General features: G+C 38.9%; 1 protein-coding gene across 1 annotated transcript in view; it reads right to left on the bottom strand.

Annotated features, from left to right (window-relative positions):
* Positions 1-27,720, bottom strand: part of SRGAP1 (SLIT-ROBO Rho GTPase activating protein 1) — a 280,442-nt gene that overhangs the window by 79,159 nt on the left and 173,563 nt on the right. Inside the window, exons 5-7 of the mRNA XM_082635779.1 lie at positions 17,351-17,533; positions 16,760-16,888; positions 1,782-2,003 (exon numbers count right to left, since the gene is read on the bottom strand). Coding sequence (XP_082491905.1) covers positions 1,782-2,003; positions 16,760-16,888; positions 17,351-17,533 — 534 coding nt within the window. The remainder of the gene's footprint in view (positions 1-1,781; positions 2,004-16,759; positions 16,889-17,350; positions 17,534-27,720) is intronic.

The following is a 27,720-nucleotide window of genomic DNA, read 5'->3' as shown; positions in this document are numbered from 1 at the left end:
GACTACAGTAAGTTACTAAACCTCAGTTTCCTTATCTGTAAAATGGGGATAGTAAGAGTACCTATGCCATAGGGCTGTGGTGGGGATGAAATGGGATGATGTACATAATGCACTTAGAACGCTGCCTGGCACACAGTGAAAACTCAGAAAAAGTGAATAACGGTTTTCTGTATCTTCAACCACGGCCTGTCTTGCCAATTTTCAGCCAAATCATGTGATTCACTATGAAACTGAGGAAGCCACTTGTCTTAGGCTTTGGTAGAAAGATATCTTGGCCATGATCTCAATTATGGATAAGGTCAAAATTAGAGCCTTTTAATTATATTAAAATCAGACTAGAAATGAACAATTTCTTTTCATCTTTCCATCACAGAAATGGTCTCAGCAAATGAGAGTTTCCTTTTATGGAGCCTCCAAGACATCATAAAGATTATTGCTTCCTGGCAGAACTGGCCACATAAAAGGGCAAGAGACTTACTATATTAAAATAATAATAGTTAAAAAAAATGGGCTTCCCTGGTGGCGCAGTGGTTGAGAGTCTGCCTGCCGATGCGGGGGACACGGGTTCGTGCCCCGGTCCGGAAAGATCTCACATGCTGTGGAGCGGCTGGGCCCGTGAGCCGTGGCCGCTGAGCCTGTGCGTCCGGAGCCTGTGCTCCGCAACGGGAGAGGCCACAACAGTGAGAGGCCCGCGTATCGGGAAAAAAAAAAAAAAGTAACAACTTTTAACCCAACTGAAATCACTTGTTTGTGACATTTTATCATTCTGTGTTTAACACATCCATCCATAACTGAAAGATTAAAACCATTCGGTTTTAGAAACGTAACTCTGGGTGGGATAAGCCACTCGCCTGTCAAATTCATGTGCTATTGGCATAAAGATTGCTTACCATTTTTAATCAAGTAATTCACTCTATCAAATCAAGCAAAAATAAAATTAGGTTAGAAATATATCAGGTACATACATATACATCTTATAAGTCTTAACATTAGGTGTTTCAGAGAAAATATGACATTAAGAAGAAATCTGCCATGGAAATTATAAGTATGTCTATTTTAAAAAATATACTGTCACCACAATAAGCTAAAATTGAGTTTTTAATCTATGAGTACTGTTTTGTATAGCTGGGACACCAAGTGCTATAGAGCATGCTCCATTATTGGTTCTTCTTGTTTCCCCCTGTTCACAGACAATAAATATACCACTGTAACTCATAAATGGTTTAAATGGAGTTTTTCCCTTGCATAAAATAGGATAGAAAGCTAAACTCATATAAAAAACCTAAGATATAATACAGCCTTTCTAATGCTCGTTTTACCAGTTTGGAGATAACTTGAGTCTTAAAAAAATGGTTTGTATCTTTTTTCCTCTCTTCCATTTTCCTGCCATTTATAATTATTTTTCTTTACAGAGATCTTTAAATCAGGATTATAAGAAGTCTTCAGACAGATTCTATTGGGCCAACAAAATGCTTTGTTTTGAACTTAAATTTGAATGTCTTGAGGTGGAGAAAGAATTCTTTAACTATCCTACAACAGTTAAGTGCTTACACCCAGGTGAATCTGCACCTCTATTTCTTTGGCCTCTGGAGGCATTAGAGTGTTTGGCCGTTGCTTTAAAAGGTGGTAGTGGCTGATAGTTGAGAGTATTGTACTAAGATCCCATGCAAAGGCAGCCATGAGAAGACAACTGGGAATTTTTACAACTGCTGGGTACAGCAGGGGAAGAGTAATATAAGTTAAGAGACAATTCATTAGTTTTAAAATAATCAATTACTGACCTCATCACCCATGTGAGACTGAAACTCAAACTTCATTGGTGGACAGAATGCAGCAGGGTACATCTCCATGAATCTCTGCTTATCACTCCTGGGCTCCAAATTGTCAACTGCATTCTCAATAATGTCTAAGCCTTCGTGTCTGGAGGTTTCAAGGTTATACTCCGCAGAGAGATATGTTCTCAGGGCTCTGTTTAGACTTGCATGGTAGCCAAGATCACAGCACTTAAAAAGTAAAAGAACACCACATATAAAAATTAACTCAAAATGGATCACGACTTAAATGTGACAGCTAGAACCATAAAATTCTTAGGAGCAAACCTTCATTACCTTGCATTAGGCACTGGTTTTTTGGATATAGTATCAAAAGCACAGCAACAAAAGAAAAAATAAATTGGGTTTCATCGAATTTGAAGACTTTTGTGCCTCAAAGGGCACTATCAAGTAAAAAGATAACCCACATCATGGGAAAAATATTTTGCAAATCATGTTATCTGATAAGGAATTTGTATCTAGAATATATAAAGAACTCTGGCAACTCAATAATAAATAGACATATAGCCCAATTAAAAAAATGGGCAATGGATCTGCTAGGTATTTCTTAAAAAATATATATACAAATTGTCGATAAGCATATGAAAAGATGCTCAACATCATTTGTCATCAGGGAAATGTAAATCAAAACCATGATGTGATACCACTAGGATGGTTAAAATAAAAAAGACAGGTAATAACAAGGATTGGGGAAGATGTGGAGAAACTGGAAACCTCATACACTGCAGATAGGAATGTAAAATGTTGCAGTCACTTTGGAAAAGAGTCTGGCAGTTTGTCAAAAGGTTAAACATATGACTTGGCAATTCCATTCCTAGGAATATATAAAAAAGAGATAAAACATAGGACTTGGCAATTCCATTCCTAGGAATATATAAAAAAGGGATAAAACTTGTACATGAATGTTTCTAGCAGTATTATTAATAGCTGAAAAGTGGAAACTAAGTATCCATCAATAAATCAATAAACAAAACATTTTCAGCCATAAAAAGGAATGAAGTACTGTTACATGCTACAACATGGGTCAGCCACACATTGTATGACTCCATTTATATGAATATTCAGAACAGGCAAATTTATAGAGAGAGAAGGTAGATTAGTGGTTGCCTAGGGCTGGGGGATGAAGGAATTAGGAAGTGATGGCTAAGGGGTAGAGGATTTTTCGGAGTGATGAAAATGTTCTAAAATGGATTGTGGCAACATATACACAACACTGTGGATAAAATAAAAGCCAACTGTGGATTTTTAATGGGTTAAATGTATGGTATGTGAATAATATCTCAATAAAGCTATTAAAAAATAAAAGAAGCAAAATCAAATACAGAAAAGAAATAATGAAAAAATAGCTTTCAAGTTTGTTCATGCATACTGAGATTGACACAATGATCTACTGAAATCCTTCTAGGATGCAAACATACTAACTGTAATATTTTGATGTTTGTATAATTTACCGAAGACAACAATAATCTGTACTCTTTCAGAAATGGGGAAAACACGTTTCAATCTGCCAAAATAGCCCAGGAATGCCTTCTTTCTTATCTCTAGAATAAAATTTTTCAGTAAGAAATGACTGCCAAAGTCCTTTTAACAGAGATAGAATTTTGTTTAGTATTCCTAGGAATACAAGGGCTTTGGGCTTCAATCTTCACTATCTTTAATTTGTACTTATTTATTCATATTGCATTTTTTTTTTAAAATGTCTATTTGGTTCCTCTGCCAATTTTTTTTTAATTTATCTATTTATTTATTTTTGGCTGTGTTGGGTCTTCGTTTTCTGGGCAAGGGCTTTCTCTAGTTGCGGCAAGTGGGGCCACTCTTCATCGCGGTGCGCGGGCCTCTCACTATCGCGGCCTCTCTTGTTGCGGAGCACAAGCTCCAGATGCGCAGGCTCAGTAGTTGTGGCTCACGGGCCCAGTTGCTCCGCAGCATGTGGGATCTTCCCAGACCGGGGCTCGAACTCGTGTCCTCTGCATTGGCAGGCAGATTCTCAACCACTGCGCCACCAGGGAAGCCCCATATTGCATTTTAAGAGAATATAATTTTAAAAACAACGTAACTCTGGATACTAGTCAGTTATAAATTACTGACAGAATTTTAAATTTGTACATAAAAGCAATATAAATCTCTTAAAGAGAAAACAAGTAGTTTTAAAGGTACAAAATCAGGTCATTCCTATGTTGTTCTAATGAAGTTCAATCAATTCAATTTGATTCAATTCAACTCAGCTCACTAATTGGCCATCTGTAGATGCCTGGGCATTTGCTAGGCTCCAGGAATATGAAAACTGGAACACAGTAAAATATAATCTCCATTCTCAAGGAATTCAAGTATAAGTTGTTCATCAGTTTGCTACTAAAAGAGTAGTAGAAGGGTGCAAAGGACACAACTTGTCTTATGTTTTATGAAGGAACAGATTTAATCACTGACCTGTCCTTATAACACATTAAATTCCACCCTCACCCTCCAATTTCATAATGCTTAAGTTTGGGATTTTTACATAAACATATTACAAAATCTTGGTTTTCAAAGTGTGGTCTGTGGATCAGCAGCAAATGCAGACTCTTGGGCCCCACCCCTGACCCACTGAATTAGAATCTGAAGTTAAAAAAGAAATACGCACGTTGATTCATATACACACTAAAGTTTGAGAAGCACTGCACTAAAACAATCAAGTAAAAGGGTCTTGAACTCTGTCCTTTAGGGGTGCCATTTCTCCAAACAGGCCAGAGAATCGACTTCATTAAAGATTACTTGATTTAAAAAAGCAGACAGTAGCTGCCACATCACAATTACAAATATAAGCAAAACACAGTTGGGAGATGCAGCAATCAGTCTCTGCATTAATACATTTCCGGTGGAATCAGCTGCACTCAAATACAGAGACTGATTTTCAGTTAATTAAAAAATTCTAGCCTCAGATGAGCAAAGTCCTCTTTTATTATTCCTCTTACTCCTCAAAATCCATAATGGTTCTGTGTAGCAGCTTTATATACCTCAGAGGGACTGAAAAATTATCCTTTCAATAACACCTCATCTTATGAAAACATAAATTTGTGAAGGAAATGGCCTCATTTCTTTGAGATGTACCAGTGCTTCAAAACACCCTACTATTCTGAAAGAAGGCAGATTCAACTTGATTATAATGAAGCAGATCACACAAGCTCCTTTACTTTATGAGTACTGATCCCAATGGCACTTAATAGAAAATTGATATTGAGCGGAAACAACCCAGAGAAAAGCCTTTTCTTCCCCCCAACAAAAACCAAGTCTATTTTCAACTGAAAAGAGAAAGGAAAAAAGAGAAGAAGAATGAAGGAAAAAGAGGAAGAAAAAGAAAGAAATTCAACCCCAACTATCCACTTGAATTACAGCTCTGAAAAATACATACCAAACTTTCATTACTTCCAGACTTAGTTCACTCCTCAAATTTCTAAGTGTGGCTTCTTTGGGGAGTAAATGTCAAGATTTCAAAAGTACCAGTGCATGTTTCCACACCCAGTTCAGCCATGCAAATTTGGTGGGTCTGGTCCCAGTAAGACACCCCTTATTTCACTGTTGTTTCCTAATAATTTGGGGAGAAGCATGCATGTGGGCTTAGTTATCAACCCAGGGGCCTCCCTGGGTGTCTTCTGGCCTTTGAGAACTTAGTAGATTTCTGTGATGAGCTTTGATGGAAAATTTCCTTCTCTGACCTCTACCAATACTTTCCAGTCTGTGAGGTCATGTAACTGGCATGATTTTGTTACTTGTGATATGCAGCTTTTTCTACACTGTAGGCTTTTTAACCATCCAGAATTTTAAAAGAAACAAGAAACAGCAATAAAATTCTTATTCAAGGTCTCCTGAGACAGCAAGACCTGTCAGAGTCATTTTTTTTTTTTCTAAACTGGAAGCTAAAATGACACTGGATACGTTAAGATTCAAGATACTTGGTTAAAAGGTCTAAAGTAATTCTATGGAGCTTATGAATTATTAATGACAATACGAAGAGCCAGCTTCTACACAAAGAGCTGAATTATAACCCAAGTGCCCAAGTGCATTTAATGATGAAAATACATAAGAAACCAATAAAATATTTCATGAAAACAAAATAGTGTTGTTCTGATGGATGAAAAACTCTGAATGGATATATTAAATCACGGATTAAAGCTGGGGAAGGAAAGATTGTTAGAAGTCGAAGGCTGTATTTTTTTTTTTTTTTAAATATCCTAAGAGCTGCCAAGATAGATTCCACTAGGCATCAGTCTGTATCACCACAGTAAGGCTAATTTCCTTAGGCAAAAGTGTTGAAACGGTATAAAAAAATGAAGATGAAACCTAGGTACTGAGGCCAGTGACAAATACTTTTTCTTGTCCCAAAGGCTGAGAGATTGGTTCAAATATACTTGGTGGGTATAATGTCAGGGTGTCAGGTATAACTGGATCATAGCTGTTCAGGGAGACAACTTTTTTTTTTTTTTTTGAAATAAACTCCATGACATGAGAAGCTCTAGTGGGGTAGAAGTTTGGACTTAGATGGGATTACCATAATGGAAAACAAGTCCTACATACATGCTTCCAGAACAGTAACAGCCAATGTCATTTGCAGGGCAGCCCAGGAAGTGGCTGGAGGGCAGCCCCAAGCCTGTATGTTACTCCAGAACTAAGTGGCTGTCATGAGAATGGAGAGGGAAGAAATCCTGCAGACGTATTCTGTCTTAACTTCATCACTCCTGCCTCTGTATGAGAAGCTTCCATGATCTTTTCTTGTGGGTCCTATCTCTGGCTTTAAATAAGTTTGGCTTTGACCATTCCAGAACCATGGATATTGTGGAAAGACTCAGTCTGACCCTTCTTTTCAGTCTTGCTGAAAAATAGTGCAACCCAAGCAAACTGAACTGCAAAATACAGCTTTCACATGACCATGGGTAGCTTTCAAAGACCAGAAATAGACACTCTCAGAGCTTTTACGGTAGATGTCAAGGAAGAAAGCTGATTTCTCCTGTGTAGGTATCTTTGTCCTTCACTAATTTCTTCTCTAGCTATTCAGTACCTCAGGCAAGATGCCACAAACACATTTTGTGAGACAGAGGCATCTTGTGGAATTGAACCGTATGTCTAAATTACAGGCAACTTTTACACACCTGCTTTCACCTCTGGGTTCCTGATGGTCCTCAGCTGACAATTTAATTTTTGCTGCTACTCTAACTGCAGCTGAACATTTAGCCAAACTTGTTTTGAGTTTCTCTTTAGGATGGAAAAGGTCAAAATGATACATCGGTGTGATACGAATGGATACAAAGTAGGAAACAGGAGAAGGAGAACAGAGGTTGCATAGCCTGAGCCAATGAGTAGGCTGAATAATCTTTTGTTGCCTAATACAGCTCCCACCCACAGGGGCAATTATTTCCTTCAGAGGAGCTGCTACTGGACTCATTTTTTCCCAGGCCAAATCTCTGTAACTACCCTGAATCAAATCACAAGAGAGGAGAGAGAACAATAAACCAAGCCTCAATTACTACAGGTCAGGTGATACATGCTATGGAGAAAAAAGTCAGCGGAACACGGAGTGCTGGGGGAAGGGCATTGCTCTTTTATATAGGCAGCCAGGTGCCACGTGAATGAAAAGGAGGAGTATTGTAAAGCTCTGGAAGAAAGAGTGCTCTAGACAAAAATGAGAAAGGCCCCAGGCAAGAAAAAGCTTAGTGGGTCTGGGTAAGAGAAAGGCCTGTGTACCTGAAGCATGGTGACTAAGGGGGAGGTTGCAGGAGGTGACACTGAGTGGCAGGTGGGTGCCAGTTCACATAGCGTCTTGGTGAACAGTTTGGATTTTATTCTAATGGAGAGTTTTAAATAGGGATTACAGGTCTGATTTATCTTTTTTAATACTTTGGTTGCTTGGGAAGAGAATGAATTATTGATTAGAAGGTCTTAGTGCTAAGTTGGACATCTTAGGAAGCTGTTGCTTCCTAAGTGCAGGCAAGAGATGAAGAGGCTTTGTCTCAGAGACTGAGAGTGCAAGTAGTGAGAAATACCAAGGTTTGGGATATTTTGGATGTAGAGATGATAAGATATGCTGATGCGTTTATATGTGGGGAATGAGAGAACTGGGTTTTTGGCTTGGGCAACTGGGTGGAAAGTGGTACCATTTTCTGAGATGTAAACAATGGATAAGAAGAAGTTGTTACATGTGTGAAGGATGATGATGACAGTAGGGGCAAATGTTCAAGGTGTCTACAGACATCTGGTTAGAGATGTCCAGGAGGCAGTGGATATGCAAACCTGAAGCCCAGGAATATGATCAAGGCTGGTGAAAAAAAATCTAGGAACCATCAGATAGTATTTAAGGCAAGGGACCAAGAGAAATAAAAACAAAGAATCATGCCTTAGGCAACTTTCAACATTCAAAGGTACAGCCAAGATGGAAAAGCGAGCACTGGAGCCTGAGAAAGTGCAGCCTATACCGCGGGTGGGAACCAGGTGGATGCAGTTTCTTTAACAAAGGCCCACAGCATCTCCACTGGAAGGAATGTTTAAAGCCAGCCACTTCGGTCATCCAACTCATTTCAGTTTTTAAATACCCTTTCTTCCATGAAGGGATAAAAACATGCATACATCAGTTTACATGATAACTACACTGTCCTAACCCATCTAGCATCATCTCTTTATAATCTTCCTGATAAGAGTTCAGGCCTAATGGAGACTACAATATTAAAATTTGGCAGGTTTTCATGGATAAATTTTAATACTAATATTATGTAGTGGGGGAAAAGTCAAACTAATTAAGAAAAATCTGAACTCTGAATAAAATGCTTTTTAATTAAAAATATGTCCCTAGAGACAAAAGGATAACTGATTATTTAGAAATGATAAAATAAACATGGCATGCGGTATACGATGTAACCTAACTTCAATCTTATTCTGTAGAAATGGCTAATGAAACACATGACAGAAATCTCTACCAAGAAAATTAGCTGGAATAGGGGATTTTCTATGGCAATATTCCATAATAGTAACAAAGATTTATCCTTCAAGCTTCAAAGTGACCTGCAAACTTTTACAGGGAGTAATTGGAGACTGTGAAACTGTATTGTAAGGATGACAAATACTTTATTATTATAGGGCAGGTGCTCAGGGATAAAGCACTAATAGAATCTTACTGTTGGGGATTTTGTTTCTCTGACTACCTTTTGAGGGTGGGTAGGTGTGGAACTGGACTGAAAGAGGTTATATTACCAGTTCTGCAATCTTAAAACCAGTTGGTTTAAGAATTTCAGATATACAGAGTAGTGAATATGATTATAGATCAGAGATTCCTAGCATTAAGACTTGTACTCTCCCCAACTCTTTCCCCTTAGCAAATCATAATCACTTGAAAATTTCAGCATTCAATCACAAATATATTTGTTGCCTATATGATCTTTCTTCTTGTTGTAATACATCCTAATTTTTACAGAATAATAGTTATAGTCTCTTCTGCACTTAATGTTGGGAATATTTAATGATAACAGATACAAAATCTGTTATTTACAAAACTACAATCTATTTTACCCTATAATTATGCCTTTATTCTCCCAAACCAATTAAATTTCCTTTGGCCAATACTTGCAATTCATATTAATTTTTTAGAATGACATAATAAAAACCTCACTGTGAAATTAACTTTCTTCACTTCCCCCCTGATTCCAAAGTAAGAGACTGTTACTCTACAAACTAAAATTTACTTAGAACTTTCTTCAGAGACAGAGGAAAAGCCATCTCAACAATCTTCTGCTTAAGTGACACTCTTGATTAACTAATACTCAGTTCATTTTATAAAGCAGAGGTTGGCCAACTATGCAGCCTGTGAACAAAATCTAACCCATGGCCTGATATGATAAATGAAGTTTGACTGCCACATAACCATATCCATTTGCTTACTTACTATGGCTACTTCTGCACTAGAGTTGAGTAGGTACAGAGACTATAAGGCTCACAAAGCCTAAAATATTTACTACCTGGCCTTTTATAGAGAAAGTTTGTCAATCCTGCTCTAAAGCATAGTGACCAATGCCAATGCACTGTGAATATACACAGTTAATAGGCTCTCTCTAATACTCCTGTACATTTCTGCTCAAACAGTTAGTCTGTATGCTTTCAAGAGTTGATTGTACAGGGACTTGCCCGGTGGCTCAGTGGTTAAGAATCCGCCTGCCAATGCAGGAGACATGGGTTTGAGACTTGGTCTGGGAAGATCCCACATGCCGTGAAGCAAATAAGCCCGTGCACCACAACTACTGAGCCTGTGCTCTAGAGCCCGCGAGCCACAACTACTGAAACCCGTGTGCCTAGAGCCTGTGCTCTGCAACAAGAGAAGCCTCTGCAATGAGAAGCCCGCGCACTGCAACAAAGGGTAGCCCCCGCTCTCCGCAACTAGAGAAAGCTCACACGCAGCAACGAAGACCCAACACAACCAAAAATAAATAAATTTATATATAAAAAAGAGCTCATTGTATAATATCTGTGCCATTTATATTTATTATAATTTAATTAAATATTAAATAAACTGATAAAATAATTGAGAAAGGAGCTGTTGGAAGATTTAAGAGTAAACAAAATTGTTATCAAATTAGGCACAATTGCCAACTGTGCAAGACTGTAAAAACATTGTATATATCCAAAATATTTTTTCTTGTGTGTTAAAAAAAACTTAAAAGTAGAAATCATAGATAATACACAGTGGGTGTGGTTGTACATAGGAAGACTGACTATTCAAAATTCTGTATAAAAAGATAAATAATAATTTAAAGATTAGCAAGTTCAAGTACATTGGTATACTTCAGATTAAAATATTTAAGGCATGGTTTTAATCATTTTTTATAACTCTCTGCTTTTTCCGTTTCTAAATATAAAACATGCCAAACTTTCAGACAGGTGCAAAATATATACAGTCAGCCCTCCATATCCGCAGGTTCCACATCCATGGATATGAAGGACCGACTGACTTTAAAGGACTTAAGCATCCTTGGATTTTGAAGGATGCTCCTGGAACCAATTACCTGTGGATACGAGGGACAACTGCATACTTTTAAATAAATAAAATATTACAGGTATTTCATAAGTCCTCTAACCCTGCCAATTGCAACCCCCTCCCTTCTCCCTAAAGATAACTCAGTATCTGGAGTATCCAAACTAACATTGATAGGTAAAGGTGAAGTTTATCTAAAACAGATAAAATTGGAATTATTAAATTAAAAAAAACCATTAGATCACCTCCAAATCTACAGGAACGACTTGAACTAATCTATCAAATTGCTGAAGTATTAGTTTTTAGACCTGTAGTCGTTAACAAAAGAGGATTCCATTAAATAGGGTGTCAGTGATATATATGTAAAATTATACTCTGAAGTCCCTGAAAATATTTTCTTAAATTATCATTCCTGTTTAATTTACATTATTAATTTGTACTCTAAGAAGGCATTTTGCTGACCAAAAGTAAATTATCGCCCAGATGTTGCTGAGTTCCAAATTAGTAGATTTTCAATTTAATAAAATCCAAATTCAAGAGGTTTTAGAATATCCATAGTTTGTTGCAAGGGAAAAACCTTAACTATATATGATGAAGGAATCAGAGCTATATCACCATAAGCTAGTGATCAATTTCAGTAACACTATCAGTGGGCCAAACATACGTTGTTACATACCTATATAAGACACAGCAATACCACCCATGGTGTATTCCATTGCAAAGTGCTTAACGTGAATCCATAAAGCGTTTATGTAGTGTTTGCTTTGTAGGAAATATAAGGGATAGAGAAATGGGCTAAATAAAAACACAACAAATTATCAGACAAATTGAGAAGCTGAGATTTTCTCAGGAACTCCTGCCTCCTCAACAACTGTCTCTTTAACAAAGGACTTGGCTGGATAAAAAAAGACTAAAGGGACACATCACACAGATGCAACGTGTGATACTAAATTGGATCTAGTCTAGACATACCAGCTGAGAAACATTTTGGGGGGGGTTCATAAATGGGAATGTAGCAGTTATTAGACGAGATAAAATTTTTCTGAAATGGAAGGATGGGAGATGAACGACTGAAAAAAGGGAGTTAAAAAGCTATATGTAAAATGTGATTTCATACTCTCTGGTCTAAAAATGTGTGTGTGGACACAGAAAAAGTCTACATTTTAACAGTGATGATCTCAGATGGTAGGAATGTGATTTTATTTTCATTTGTAGTATTTTCTAGATTTCTACAATGTAAATGTACTGCTTCTATAATAAGACTAGTTTTAAAACAAATTCTATGGAAAATTTATATGACTTTTTTATATCAATAGATCCATTCATCATCATGTATGACAGAAAAATGTTAAGAAAAGCGACAGATACTGACTTGAGTAGAAGCCAAGAGAAACTGGAAGTTTGTATAAAAAAGGTCTCAACTTGAATTCTTTGACTATTTATAATGCTTTGATTTAATCAAGATACATTTAGTATCTTCCATGTCATTTCACATATAAAATGTTTTTGGGGCCTCCCTGGTGGCGCAGTGGTTGAGAGTCCGCCTGCCGATGCAGGGGATACGGGTTCGTGCCCCGGTCTGGGAGGATCCCATATGCCGCGGAGCGGCTGGGCCCGTGAGCCATGGCCGCTGGGCCTGCGCATCCGGAGCCTGTGCTCCGCAACGGGAGAGGCCACAACAGTGAGAGGCCCGCATACCGCAAAAAGAAAAAAAAAAAAAAAAAAAAAAAATGTTTTTGATGCTGTCTTAAGTGCCTTAAGACAGCATTAAAAATGTTGTCTTAACTTTTTCTCACTAGAGGTATAATAATTATTATACCTTCTAATAATTATTAGCTCAGTATAAAAGGTATTTTGCTAAATAGGCTCACACAGGAACATAAAGGATTCTAGGTGCCTTTGCATAATAATCCGTTTCTTTTTCATCATGAAGGGTCAAGCTTAATGGTTTTTAGGATCACCACTGTATATGTAAGTTGGATTCCTACAAAATAAGCAGCCATTTTAGAATGTACATATTCACATTCTGATTGCCTTAAAAGTGGGTCAACGAACTTGAATATGCTTTTCACTAAAAGAGTACTCAATTTCTGTTGAATATGACAACATACCAATTTCATAACATTTCTTTTAAAATTCATATTTAAGTTGTATCATTTGAGAATTATTTACATTTATTTTATTTATTTTTGGCTGCGTTGGGTCTTCGTTGCTATGCGTGGACTTTCTCTAGTTGCTGAGAGCGGGGGCTACTCTTTCATTGCGGTGGCGCAGGCTTCTCATTGCAGTGGCTTCTCTTCCTGCAGAGCACGGGCTCTAGGCGCACGGGCTTCAGTAGTTGTGGCATGCAGGCTCAGTAGTTGTGGCGCACAGGCTTAGTTGCTCCGCGGCATGTGGGCTCTTCCCGGACCAGGGCTCGAACCTGTGTGCCCTGCCTTGGCAGGTGGATTCTTAACCACTGAGCCACCAGGGAAATCCAACTATTTTTAGTCCATTCCTACTTCTGGAAGCTTGCTGGCCCGCGCGGGGCTTGCCCTGGGGCGCTCTCCTGAAGAAGTCGTCCTCGTCGTCCTCCTCCAGGCTGCTGTAGCCGCTGCTCATGCTGCTGGTCCCGTCGCGCGCGCGGGCCGCCTCCCCGGGGCGCTGGCGGCCAGGCAGGGGGTGCTGCGCCCGCCCGCCCCGCGAGGTTCCCGGCGCGCGGCCCCGAGCCGCCGGCGGGCTGTCCCGCTGCAGCTGCGGCCGTCGCTCAATCTACATTTTAAATTTAAGGCTGATCTTTAAAAAATCCAGCTTTCTAAAAAAAAAAATTGAAAATACTTGGCATATTTAGCTATTTATTTATATCAGAATTATTTTGATCTGGAGGTTAAAATGTCTGAGTTTGAAACCTAACACATAACAGTTGTGTAACGTTTGGCAAGCTACCCAGCTAGCTAAGCCTCCGTCAGTTCTTTTAATCTATAAAATAGAGAAAATAGTATTTACCTCACAAGGTTATGATGATTAGATGAAATTATGCTTAGAAACCTAGGTGCCTGTCACATAGTAAGAGTTCAATAAATATCCACAGCCATGATGGTGACTCATATAATCCTGACATGCTCTTCTTGTCCTATATATACTAATGGTATCAAGGATGCTACTGTACATCTCTACACAGGTGCCCCACAGGTATCTCAGTCATACTACATGTAACAGAACTATTGCTCCTCTTCAGGGTCCCTATCTCAGTAAAGTGTACGTCATTAACCTATAGTTATTCAAGACCTGAGCCTAGGAGTCACTTTTATCCTTTTTTTTTTTAAACCCACCACCCCAATTTTCTTTTAGCTTTATTTTCAATATATTTGGAATTCAACCACTTCTCACAGGTCTATTGCTACCACGCCAGTCCAAGCCAGCATCATCTCTGGCCGGGACAATTGCAAAAGACTCTCGATATAGCTCGCTTTTTTCACACTTGTCCTCCTCACCTACCTCAGTCTATTTTCCACCCCGATGCCAGAGTGAGTCTTTAAAATGGAAATCAGGTGATGTCACTTCCTTGCTTCCAACCCTTCACTGGCTTCACACCAAACTTAGAGCAAAAGCTAACCCCTTTTCCCCGCCCAAAGGCCCCTAAGTGATTGGGCTCCTGCCCCTCCTTCTCTCCCAGAACCTTTTCCTCCCTCGCTCCTCTCCAGCCATACGGGCCTCCTTTGCTATTCTCGAGCATCTTGAACTTGCCAAACACACCTCCACCTCTGTACCTGGAGCCTTGCCAGTCCTTCTATATGAGGGATTCCTTCCCCATTATCAATATAGCTCTGCAGCTCACTTCACTGCTCAAACATCAGGCTTTTCTGACATGCCATCAACAGAAGCACCCCCAGAGCTCTGTTTTATTTTTCTTCATGGCACTGTTACTACTACAACAGTAAGTTACTGTTATGTTATATACATATTAAATATAAATATTTAATATATAAGCATATAATATAGTACATATATATTACATACATATAATATATTATATATGTGCAAATGTTTTTATGGCTTGTCTCCCCAACTCGTACATAAACTCCATGGAGGTGAGCGCTCTGTTTTGTTCACTGCTGGATCCCCATGATCAAGAATAGTACTTGGTACCTTGTAGGTATTAAAGAAGCACTTTTCAAGATACAGAGACTTATCTGGCCTCTTGTTAAATTGGCTTGGGTTTAGCGAAGTACTCCAATCACTACTAAAATAAGCCCTAGGGCTTCCCTGGTGGCGCAGTGGTTGAGAGTCCGCCTGCCGATGCAGAGGACACGGGTTCGTGCCCCGGTCCGGGGAGATCCCACATGCCACGGAGCGGCTGGGCCCGTGAGCCATGGCCGCTGAGCCTGTGCGTCCGGAGCCTGTGCTCCGCAACGGGAGAGGCCACAACAGTGAGAGGCCGCGTACCGCAAAAAAAAAAAAAAAAAAAAAAAAAAAAAAGCCCTAAACAAAAAAAGCAAGCAGAGCTGTTACAAGAATTAGTTCTTCTATATTCCATTCATTTTGCAGAATCCTTACAGATCTGAGTTTGAAAACAGGGGTCATAAAATTTTTTATTTTTATTCAGGAAAACTAGCAGCAATCTAGCAGAAAAAAATCCTTTTATTTCATCAGAGTGCTAGAAGAAAAAAAAATTTTTTTTAAAGCTTCCGTATTTAAAACAATTAAGTGATTACTTACTTGGTTGAAATACTTGTAACAAAGGAAAAGAGAAAAAAGTTTTCCCTGGTTTTATTTATTACTAAATGGTTTTGTATAAAGAAATTATGATATTATATGAGATTAAATTGTTTTTACACTTAAATAAAAGGAAAAAGTCACATCAGAGTGTTAATGAACTAAAAATGAACTAAAAAATCTTTTGTAACAATTCTTAGCAATTCTTTTGTAAAAGTCCCAAACTGTGGCTCTAAAATAATAGCTAAATATCTGAGACTTAATGCACCATAAAAATAGTTGTTTTAACCTACTATATGACTAAATTATGACAGACACTATGAGCCATAGAAAATAATCTTATATTATTATCTAACTGTTGAATTCAATCACTGCAAAGCAGTATACAAGTAAAATTCCAGCAGATAACTCTCTGAACTTCACACTTTATCTGTGCTTTCCTTATGACACATCACTTTTTATCTTCTATTTGCAGATCTTGGCGTTTTTGGACACAGGATTTTTGTCTGTTTTATTTTTGCCATCTCCTACAGTATTAGCACAATGACTGGGCTACTCAGTGGATGATTTCTGAATGAAAGAATGAGTGATGCTGAGGGTCAAAGTTGGGGAATACTGGCAGTAAACACTGCGCAAATATAATAGTAGACATATACTTGGAGAGTTCTCAATGAGCCCAATTAGTGCTTTTTTTATATCATATCCTATAAAAGTAAAGAGAGTTAGATAATAAAAGTGGTTTCTGTGTATCCTATTTTGCTTCACAGTATTGATCACAACTGTCATAAAGCAATCATTTGTGTAGTCAGTTGCTTAACATTTTTTTTTTCCACTTTAAATTCCAGGGGGTAAGAACTGTTTATCTATGGCTTCTCAGAGCCTCAGCATCTCACAATAGTAGGGGTCCAATAAATATATTTTGAATCAATGAACACAGTTAGGGCTGTGCCACTGCATCATTTGAAAATGCCTGGACCCCCTTCCTAGCTGAGTCTTCCAAATACTCACAGCTTCACAGAACTTCATAATTCATTTTTCAGCGGTTTTAGGATGCACAGTGTTTCACATGCATCTTACAATTTATTGTGTCTTAGTATTCTGTGCAGTTTAATTGGCAGCATTTTTTTTCCTGAGAATTACATAAAACAACATTGTTTTAATAAATGATGGTGTTTTAGAATCAAGGAAATGAGATTACTTCTAATTCCATCTTGGTATGGAAAGTATAAAAACTTCAAGTACTTACATCAATTAAATCTGAAAGATCATGAATATAATACTTGAAAACTGAGGCATTGGTTGCTTCAAGGGTTAGGAGATATTCATTCCGTGCCTTAATCGACTTTAGCTTGTTTTCCGAATACTTTGCTTGTCTCTGGAAATGAAGATCCAGGCATTGGGGAAAACAATAAAGTCATTTTAAAACAAGACAGGGACACATACATGAATTTCTATTCATCTAAACAATTTATTCAACATATACAAATGACCTTCGAAGTCCTTTCAGAAAAGTACATTTCGATCTGAATTAAATAAATGAAAATTACCCAGGATGAGGAAAAACAACAACGTATATGGGCGCCATTTGCAATGAAATCTCTTTGTTAATATTCAAAGTTCTCTACATTGTGTATTGGATACTTGGCATTCACCACTAAATGAGGTCCAGCTGTTATTACATGATTTTTATGTTTCTAACACATTGTTTCATTCCCGTGGGAGGAAATGCATGTCACTTCACAGTAATTTACAATGTGTGTCTATCAGCTGTTGCATCAGTGTTCCTAGGTTTGTCACCTCCAGTGAGGACAGAAAGGCTCTGCAGTCTTTTACTTACTTTTTCCTTCATTTTTTCAATTTTCTTCACAGAGCTTCGCCGCTGATGTCTCTCTTCCAGTCTAATATGAAAGACTGGGTCACTGGATCTGCCAATTTGCTTCTCTTCTTGTTTCTCAGCCTCTTTCAGCTTGCTCTCTGCGCTGATGCTCTCTGCATGATACATATGGTATGTTTTCATCACCTGTGAAAATGTGACCCACATTATTAAAAGATGTCTGTCTGTAACGCAGAAAGTGAATGGAAACCATTATATGACATAATATGTTAAAGATATCACCTTCCAACTGGCAGAGAGCCAGATTGTTAGTAAAATAAAGTATATACTACTCCTTCTACATAAAGCAAACAGAAATATGCAAATTCACCTGCCAGGAAGAGGCACTTAGGGACAGGCTGTGATGAAGAAAATGATTTACAGAGTCTTGTGTGTGCTTTCAGTGTACTTAAAAAGTTCCCTCAAACTTAAAAGTGTTTCTCTAAAATCTCCTCTGCATTATTAATTTGCAGAATAAACCCTTATGCATGGATAAATTTTAGTCCAACCTTGGAATTATAAAAAACTCCAAATAAATATATAGCCCTTACTAAAGGTACTTTATTGCTTAAAATGTACTTGTCAAAATACAAAATGTAAATATAAGGTTCATATATAGTTGTAGTTAAAAAAAACTTTTTATGAGCACAAAGTAATACTTTATGTTCAATGTAGAAAACCAGATACAAAAAATAAAGTAAAATAAAAAGCAAGTAGAAAATAAAAAGCATAAGATTTTGGTATACAGCTACCCAGTCTTTTTCCTATGAAAATACACACACACACACACACACACACACACACACACACACACACACTTGTTCATTTTAAAATGACACATATCATTTCTCCTTTTAAAAAATCTGGATCATACTATATTTACAATTTTTAATCTCCTATGTCCTTTTCCACTTAAAAATATCAACATTTTCCTATACCACAAAATAGTCTTGTAAAACATAATTTTAAGGGCTGTATAATATTTTTTATATGACTGTGCCATAACTTACTTACCTAATTCCCTACTGTTGAACATTTTAGAATATTTCAACTTCTTGCTTTTTTATAAATAAAGCTGTGCTGAAAACCCTTCATATATAGAGTATCTTGTTTCTTCTCTTAGAAATGATACAGGTAATTTGCATTTTGATAGATTTAGGAATATATATGAGATGAAATTTTGTAATGTATCCTTTCCATATATATTGTAAATATATAATCAATCCTCAATTAAATATTCTTTAATTAAAAAAAATTAAAGGTGTGATGACTCCGATGCCAACTGATGTCTCAAGGTTCCTTGAGGTACCAGAACTCAGCACCCAAGTAATAACTACTGGCACATTCTCAAAAATTATGTCAAATTCTCCTCCACATAAAATGGATTTTATTTCATCTGTAAATAACTGTTATTCAGAGCCAATTTTATAACTAAGGAATAGTTGTGTTAAAGAGTTGATGTAATGTTTTAAAGTAAGGAACTTGATTTTTCTCATTTCAAAAGATGAGTTTTAAAATAGTTTGAAGACTGGAAGCATCACTGGAATAAATATATTTATTTAGGCTGAACCAAATTGCTGTTTTTTGTAGGTTATATGAAAAAGGTAGAAAATCAGCACTTATGGTTCAACTTAATACACACTCTTAAGATGACTATTTTGAAGAGTAAAACACAGGGTTAATGAAGAGCTTTACTTGTTTTCATAAAATCTGATGATGTCTTTCCTTAAAATCATAAGCTAGCTAATTACGTCAAAGGCACTGCTGAACAAGAACAAAGCGCGGGCCAAACTACAAAGTCATGGCAGCTTTCTGTGAGCTGTGTGTAACTGCAAAGTTGTCTCTTTTTAGTAATTATCAAATCTGTCTGGGGGTGTGGTTTGGTCGGCTACTCCAGTTTGAAAGAAAAATAAGACAGCATTAGGAAGCAGCTGGGGAATGAAATGGGAGTCCCCGTGCAGCTGGGCAAACAGCGAGGTCAATGAATCCACTGCACACCTGGCATTTCTAGGCTTGGCTCTGTTTATATTCCCCGCCTGAAGCAAACCCACAGGCCGTCTGGGTCCTGGTTCCAGTTACATCTTTAAATGAGAGGGTGAAAAAAAACAATCTCACACTCACACACACACACACATGCTTGGCTGTCTTCTTGCTAGTTGACAGGAAGGAAGAAATGAGAACACGTGCCTCCCATTATAGTTGGATGAAAAGGCATCCCAGACAGACCTGGGTAACTGAGAAATCTTGCTTTTAAATACATCCTGAAGAAAAGACCTGAACTCCTGAGTCTTGCTTTACTAAAATGCTAAGGCCTACTGTAAGCAGGTAATTTGCACAAACTAAGCTTTAGGGACTAAGGATTCTGAGCTGGCTGCTAGCATGACGCTTCTGGTTAAGTAGGCTGGTTTAAAAGGAAAACATTTGAATCTGACCTAACACTAGCAAGAAGAGGGTATAAATATTTCATCACAATGTGCTTCAGCAAAATAGCTGAGGATTCTCCACCCGGTTCAATAGTAATTTCCAGAAAGGTAATGTCTTTGTTCCGTTTTTCCAATTTGACTTAGGGTTTCCACTGTTCTCCAAAATGTCAACAGTTACAATGAATGAATTTTAGAAGTTGGAGAGAAAAAACTAAAAGCTTCTCGAGAACTCTAATTGCAGACAATGAATGCCAGTACGAACTACATTATTTAAAATGTAAGCTGTTGACAGAAGTTAAGTGTGTTTTGTATTTAAAATAACAGACAGTCCTCTTTTTCAGAGAAGTAAAAGAAAGCTTTTGAATATACACTGCAAAGAAAATAACAGCTTCTCCATCAGCTTAATGCAAACACAAGCCTTTGCATACCAAATGACATGATAGGCATATATCCATTTAAGTGTACTCCAATAGCATATTTTCCTATTTGAATTCTTTTCTACTAAAACCTCAGGCATAATTCTCCATTGAACACACTCAATTTATCTTCCCTGCTCTGTCTTCAACTGCAAGAAGAATATAGTCAGGTAGAAAGTGACCACATCATGGATTTCTTTGTGACACCTGAATATTGCCAGAGTATTAGCAAATCATTGATGTCAGAATAAAGGGAATATTAAGCTGGACTTTGTTCAAATCCTCTGCCCTTACCAATCTCTCTTTACCTCATGTACCTCTCACCTCATGTGAAATCCTATACAAAAACTTTGGACAAAAACTGTATATACTTTTTTCTTACTGACAGACCCTATATAATGGACCTGACACTACTCTTGTACTTTAAATCAAAGTAATTAAAGTATCTATAGTAAATTTCAATATTCAGTGTCAAGAAGTCATGGTGTATCTGAAAACTATCCATGTGTTGGGGATCAGTGGATTAAGGGTATAAATTCTACTTTTTGACTTCTGGCTCAGAAGTTAGAAGACATGGTTCCAGGAATGGATCTACCAGTTACTAGGTGTGGAGAGTCATTTAACACTTCTGCTCGCCTTACAAGGTTGTTGTGGATACCCAATTGTACATGGTCCCTGTGTGTGGGTACAACTGTACCTTTACTGAGTACTTACTACATATGTGTGTATATATATGTATATAATCTATACCACTAATATATATATGGAGATATATGTAATGTGTATCTATTTAGCTAAACAAACATTATATAATTCCTACTACATGCCAGACATTGTTCTAAGCATTTTACAAATACTGGGTTGGCCAAAAAGGTCATTTGGGTTTTTCCATAAGATGTTACGGCAAAACCCAAACGAACTTTTTGGACAGCCCAATAGCTTATTTAATCCTTCTAAAAACGCTTATAAGGTAGGTACCTTTATTCTCCCCATATTACAGATGAGAAAAGTGAGGCACAGAGAGGTTAAGTAACTTGCTGAAGGTCACACAGCTGATAATTGGCAAAGCAATGGTTGGTACCCCAGCAGTCTGGCTCCAGATTCAGTGCTCTGGACTGCTATGGCATGACCTTCAGAAGGTCTAATGCATTATACAAGTGGAAGCCCTCTTTATCTGGGGGATATAGTTACTCTTGGTCATATTTAGGAATGGAGGAAAAGAAGGAATGAAAGATAATTATTTATTCATTCAAAATTTGCTTGGTGTTTAGCACCTGTAAGGCACTGATGGGTATAAAAATAAAGACTTGGTTTCCATCTTCTAAAAGTTTAAGTTTTTAGAATTTAAAAAATGGGCTTTGGAGATTCTCATGGACACTGATGAAGTGAGAGGACATTTGGGCTGAAAGGACAGTATCAGGAAAGATGTAACGGGGTAGGCGACCCACACAGGTGAGGTGGGCATGAGGAGACCAAGACGGTGGAGAAGGGAGTCCAGGGTAGTGGATGATGGGGTAACTGAGCTGAAGAATAAGACTGGGCCCGATGAGGAGAGCCTTGAAACCCCAACTAAGTAGTATAGAATTTATTCTGAAGGGGGTTGGTGAATCCACAGAGGTGTGAACAGTATGGTCAAAGCAGTACCTTAGCAGTAATTCGGTGAAGACAGGCAGGATGGTTTAGGGTGTGAAGCGACCTGATTTAGCATGAAGAAGAGGGAATGGCAAGGAGGAAGGAGAATCCAGAAGGACAGCTCCAGGGCCTTTTCTCTGTTTTCACTCTCTCCGACCTTTTCTTAAACTTGACATGACCCCTCCACCGCGGAGTTCAAATGCTCTCACACTCTGCTCCCAACACCAGCCCAAGCAGCACTCTGTATACTACTGAGTCAATCACTTAACTCCCTCCTCAAAATCTGTACTTTCCTGCCTCTGTGGCCTTTTCCCAAGACAATCCAATCCCACTGCCTGGGATGCCCTCCCCCAGCATCCCCTGCTGTTACCATTTTGACTCATCCTCCAGGGCAAGGTCAAAGCTCACCTATTGCTAAGTGTTCCCTGGGTCCCCAGCCAGACTGATCTTGTTCTTCCGACCTCCAAGACCTACTTACTGATAGCACTTCAGACTCTGTGCTGTGTGTTACAGATATTTGTGTACCAATCAGTATCATGGGTTGTCCCGTAAGTTCAGTGAGGCCACCAATAATATTTTAGGCAACTCCAGGTCCTTAATATTGTCTTATATACAGGAGGAGTAAAATAGGCATCTGGTGAGAAACAAATGAAGGACAGGAATCCTTTTATATTCAGCTTGCCCATTCATTTATTCATTTAACAAACACTATGTGACTAGCATTGTTCCTCTCCATCCCTGGCATCCAAAACAGTACCACCAATAAATACCTGAGACTGGACTGATGGGATGGCAAACATTTCTAAATCATTTGTGAAATACAGTTAGCACTGGAATTTATGGCATCTCAAAAAAAAAAGGGTGTTGTGGTTGGCGGGTGGGCTGGTAAAAAGCAGTATGTTAGTGACAGTATTTCCTAATTCCACACACAGCCTGCTGTTTTACTAAATCCATCAATCACAAAAAGCTCTCCTGAGAAACTACATTCTTTAGGTCTCCTTAAATACCAACAACCTAAGATAAAGATCTCTTTTCTATAATCAATACATGAGAGGGCTCTAACTGTAACCGAGTTTCTGCCAGTGCCAGATTAACAAAACCATCAGGGTAGGACCACCACCTTGGAAGTCCATTCCCACGAAGCTCTCAGGTTCATGGGGAAGGCAGGGCTCCCGGGCCACCCTAGGCTGAGCCCCAGGAGCTGTGCTGTAAGCCTGACTCCTTCAGGGGCTCACACAGCCTCTGTTCCTCTGTGTAGACCATAGCTTCTGCTGAGCCAAGCTGTGTCTCTGGAGCTTAGTTTAAATAGGGGCAGTAGGCAGGAACTACTTTTCAGACAGCATCGTAACACTGCATGCTGCGATCTTTACACCAGCAACCTTGAGCTTTCCTGCCCTTTAGTAAACTGAGCCAACCTTGGCGATGAATACAGAGCCGGGCAGACCTGGATTTGAGTTCTCGTGCTACTGCTTATCAGCTGGGCAAGTTTCTTAACTTTCTTGAGCCCCAGTTCCTCTGAGGTGAAATTGGGATTAAGTGATACAATGCATGGGAAGCACAGAACAGGGTGGGCAGTTCTCTTTCTTGACAGTTTCTAAGGTATGATGTAGAAGCAAGTACACAGGCTCCGCAGCCAGACTAACTGGCTTCACATTCTGGCTGTAAGCAGAGAGGTGCAGGCCAGTGCCTCCCAAAGACAAAGCAGCTGGAGAACTGAGTACAGTAAAAGCAGACCTGATGGAGGCCTCTCCTGCTGTTTCATATTACAACTCGGGACAGCCAAAACCTCTTAAAAACTAATCTAATATACCAGTGACGAGTACCCAGGAGTTGATGGCATAGATACCTACATGTTCATAAAACACACCACCTGAAGTCACACTTAGGAAGGCTTCTAGCCTCTCTGCAATGTCCATCTCATCATTAGCACCCTTTTTTTTTTTTTTTTTTTTTTGCGGTACGTGGGCCTCTCACCGTTGTGGCCTCTCCCGTTGCAGAGCACAGGCTCCGGATGCGCAGGCTCAGCGGCCATGGCTCACGGGCCCAGCCGCTCCGCGGCATGTGGGATCTTCCCGGACCGGGGCACTAACAGGTGTCCCCTGCATCGGCAGGCGGACTCTCAACCACTGCGCCACCAGGGAAGCCCAGCATCCTTTTTGATGTATGCTGACAGTTACTGTAAAATTAAGTGTAATTTACTGGAAAATTACCCAGGTTTCAGGGAGCAGTGCATAGTGATCTGCATTTACTCATCCACCAAACAGCTACTGAGTATCCATAAGGCAGGCATTGTGCTAGGCCCTGAAGCTAGAGATGAAAGACACAGTCCCTACCCAGTAAAGACATAAAGGCAGGCCTACTCTTACTGAAGACAAATAAGAGGTGGGGAGGGAAGCACTCATGGACTTCAGGGTAGGTAGGCTGAGTGCAAGTCAGGTGGAGAAGACTCCTAGGCTTCCTTCTAAACAGCTTCATTTAAGTCTGGGAGCTCACTTGGAGAGAAAGTTGGGGTGGGAGGGGGGATATATTTTATTTATATAAAGATGTAAAGACAGGAGAATCCCACCCAGAACATGAATGTTACTCAGTCAATGCCCACAATGGATCTCAGTTCCCACCCCAATGCCCCATCTCCCACTTAAAGCCTGCGAGGGACACTTATTAGTATATTTTATTCTCATTTGTGGCATCAGGGCAGGAAAAGTTGCTGATCCCCAAGGTAATGAGTGGTCAATAGGACTGTTACAATGGTGAACTCTCCCACTTCCTTTCCCCAGGCTTGTATGGTTCACTATAAGTCAATGAAAGCAGAATTTACAAAACTTAATTATATTTGAAGAGTAACATTTATAGGAGAACTCACTTTGAGAGGTAGTATACTGGTAGTTAAGAGCTTAGACCCACAGAACAGACTGCTTGGGCTCAAATCCTGCCTCTGCACTTACTGTGTGATCTTGAGCAAGTAACTTAACCTTTCTGTGCCTTCATTTCTTCACTGTAAAATGGGCATAACATTCTTACTCACTGCATGCATAGGGTAGTTGGAAGGATTAGATGTGTCGTGACATGTAAAGAGCACAGAAAAAAGAGCCTGACACATAATAAGTGCACAGTCAATGTCAGCTATTGCTATTTGAAACAATTACCACATTTCATTTTAATAATAGGTAATGATTTCTCCATGACTGGAAAGACTATCATTTCCAACAGAGGTAAAGGAGAGGAAAGGAGTGATATTCCCATTTACGTGTACGGTAAGAATTTCAGCAAAGCGCTTTAGAAATGAGCAAATAGTTCCAGATGAACAATTAAAGAGCGTGAGATCCCGACTTTATAGCTGGTTTATCAAAGAAAGCTTCAGTGGCTCCACTGAAATGAAATCAGTAAAACAGTATGAATTTATCATCAAATTATATGTATAATCCAAACAAATGCTTTGAACAAAAGGCATTGTCTGGGACTCTGGACCCTGCTGGCTGCTAACCAACCAAATGACAGGGCAACAGAGATACAGAGAATAAACAAAACAAAGGGAAAAACAGAGAACACACATGCAAAGGGAGAAAGTAAGGCTAATGAAAGTCACAAAAATAATTCTATTCTGTTCAGTGTGGTGTGAAAGGTTTTGTTTCAGGAGTAATTACGAAGAGCAGCATTTTATAGATCTATAAAATCCAACAGACCTGGATTTTGGTCCTAGCTTTGCTGCAAAATAGTTCTGTAACCTCAGTCTTTCTGACCCTCAGTGTGACTTTCATCTATTAGAGATGGCAACATGAGGTCTCCTGACAGGACCAAAATTAGGCAATCAATCAAATAAAACTATGAACCTCAAACACTTTGAAAACTGTGGAATGAAAGAAAAAGCACAAACTAGAGGTTTGACCATAGAAAAACTGATCATGTAACTAAAAGGCCTCTTTCCATGAGAATTTTAATACACCCCCTGAAATGGAGAATATTTGATGATGCTCAGAGGAAACAACATAGGATGGCATTTAGCAGTCTATATGAAAAGAGCATCCGGACTGTCATTCATGTTTTGCTTTCTGTTGGGGATTTACTATTTTCTTCTCCATCTTCAACAAGAACCTACAAGAGCCTGTGATAGTAGAAGGAGCTTTTAGGTCCTAAATATCCAAGCGTGTGAACCCTCAGTCTGCCAGGCCTTGACTGTGACCTTGTGGCAAGGCTCTGTCTAACCCTGCTGGCACAGAGCGTTCCCACCTATAAAGGACGTGGCTGGATCATGTAATCGCTCAGGCCTTTTCCAACTCTAAAATTCTATGAGTCCATGATTTCAACAAGTATCACAAGTATTTATTGTTTGGGGAAGTACATCTATATAAAATATACTTCTCAGTTGCTAAAGAGGCTGATTTTTTTCAGTGTCAGGGTAGATGGCAGGTAAATTTTAATCAAAAGGAAAAACCTATTAATTATACTAATTATCTCCTGCTTCTGTTGATTGAGGCAGCAAACAGTATACCATGCTATGCCGAGGACATAATATTCCTCCTAGAATTTCCCATGGGCTCTGAGGCCATAACTCATCTGCTTTGCTGCACAGAAAATATCTAGAAATGAACAATGCCTGTATACTCTAATGTACTATTATACTGATGAATCTTAAACTGGGGTATCTATCACTCTAGTGACTTTAATTAGCTCTCAAACTGATTAGTGATCAATCATCAAGTGCTCATTAAGGAGGAAAACCCAGGAACTATCTGGTAGGTGCAGGGTTGACACAAGGATTTGCTACCTGCTTTTATCTTTGACTGTTATATTTAAGTTAAAGCAGGGCATTAGTCATCTTTTTCAAAGTGCTAAATTTAACTATATATATATATATATATATTTTTTTTTTTTTTTTGCGGTATGTGGGCCTCTCACTGCTGTGGCCTCTCCCATTGTGGAGCACAGGTTCTGGATGCGTAGGCTCAGCGGCCATGGCTCACGGGCCCAGCCGCTCCATGGCATGTGGGATCTTCCCGGACCGGGGCACGAACCCGTGTCCCCTGCATCGGCAGGCGGACTCTCAACCACTGCGCCACCAGGGAAGCCCCAGCAAAAATTTCTTGAGCCCCATAAAATGTACCACAAACAGGCCTTGTCTTTTTTGATTCCTTTACATTCTATTACTAGAAATCCAATTATATTTTATTCTCTATTGATTTATACTAGGTTCATCAGGATTATTTTTCATGAGAGCAATGAACAATTTGGTATAATATCTGCCCACTTCACAATGATCAGAGATTTTTAACATGAAATAAATGTCATTTTATCCAGGAACTTCTAATTTTGCAGAAAATATTTTCCTTTCTTGTCTCTCAAGCACTCCATTTGTAGTGGGGTAAAGAGAAATTGGTAAGGGCAGAGGATCTGAACAAAGTCCAGCTTAATATTCCCTGTAATCTGACATGAATGATTTGCTATTACTCTGGCAATATTCAAGCACATGGAGTTCCCTGCACAGGCAATGCACTTTCATGCATCTGTGCTTTTCCTCACACACGAATTGCTTTTTTGGAAGGCCCTTCCCACCCTTCTTTGTCATAAAATCAGGTGTCAGCTTCTCCAGGAAGCCCTTGGGAGGTTTACACAGAGCTGTGGAGACCTCTATCTAGCCCAGCACCCAACACCATATATGGAAATATCTCACAAGTCTAACTCATTGATGACAGGGCTGTTTGCCATCAATATATTAACGGGACCTGTAAATTTATTGAAAGGCTCCTCCCAGCCTCTCAGTGTGTATCACCTGGACGCAACAGAGATGATCCTCTAATAATTTTAGAGCTGAGGCAACTATGCTTTTAGTACTTTCCATTTAACCGACGTAGAGACAGGGAACAGA

The sequence above is a fragment of the Mesoplodon mirus genome (assembly GCF_964341445.2).
Source record: "Mesoplodon mirus genome assembly, chromosome: 11".
Classification (NCBI taxonomy): Eukaryota; Metazoa; Chordata; class Mammalia; order Artiodactyla; family Ziphiidae; genus Mesoplodon; species Mesoplodon mirus.
Note: the sequence above shows the minus strand (reverse complement) of the source record. Positions and strands in the feature narration are given on the sequence as shown.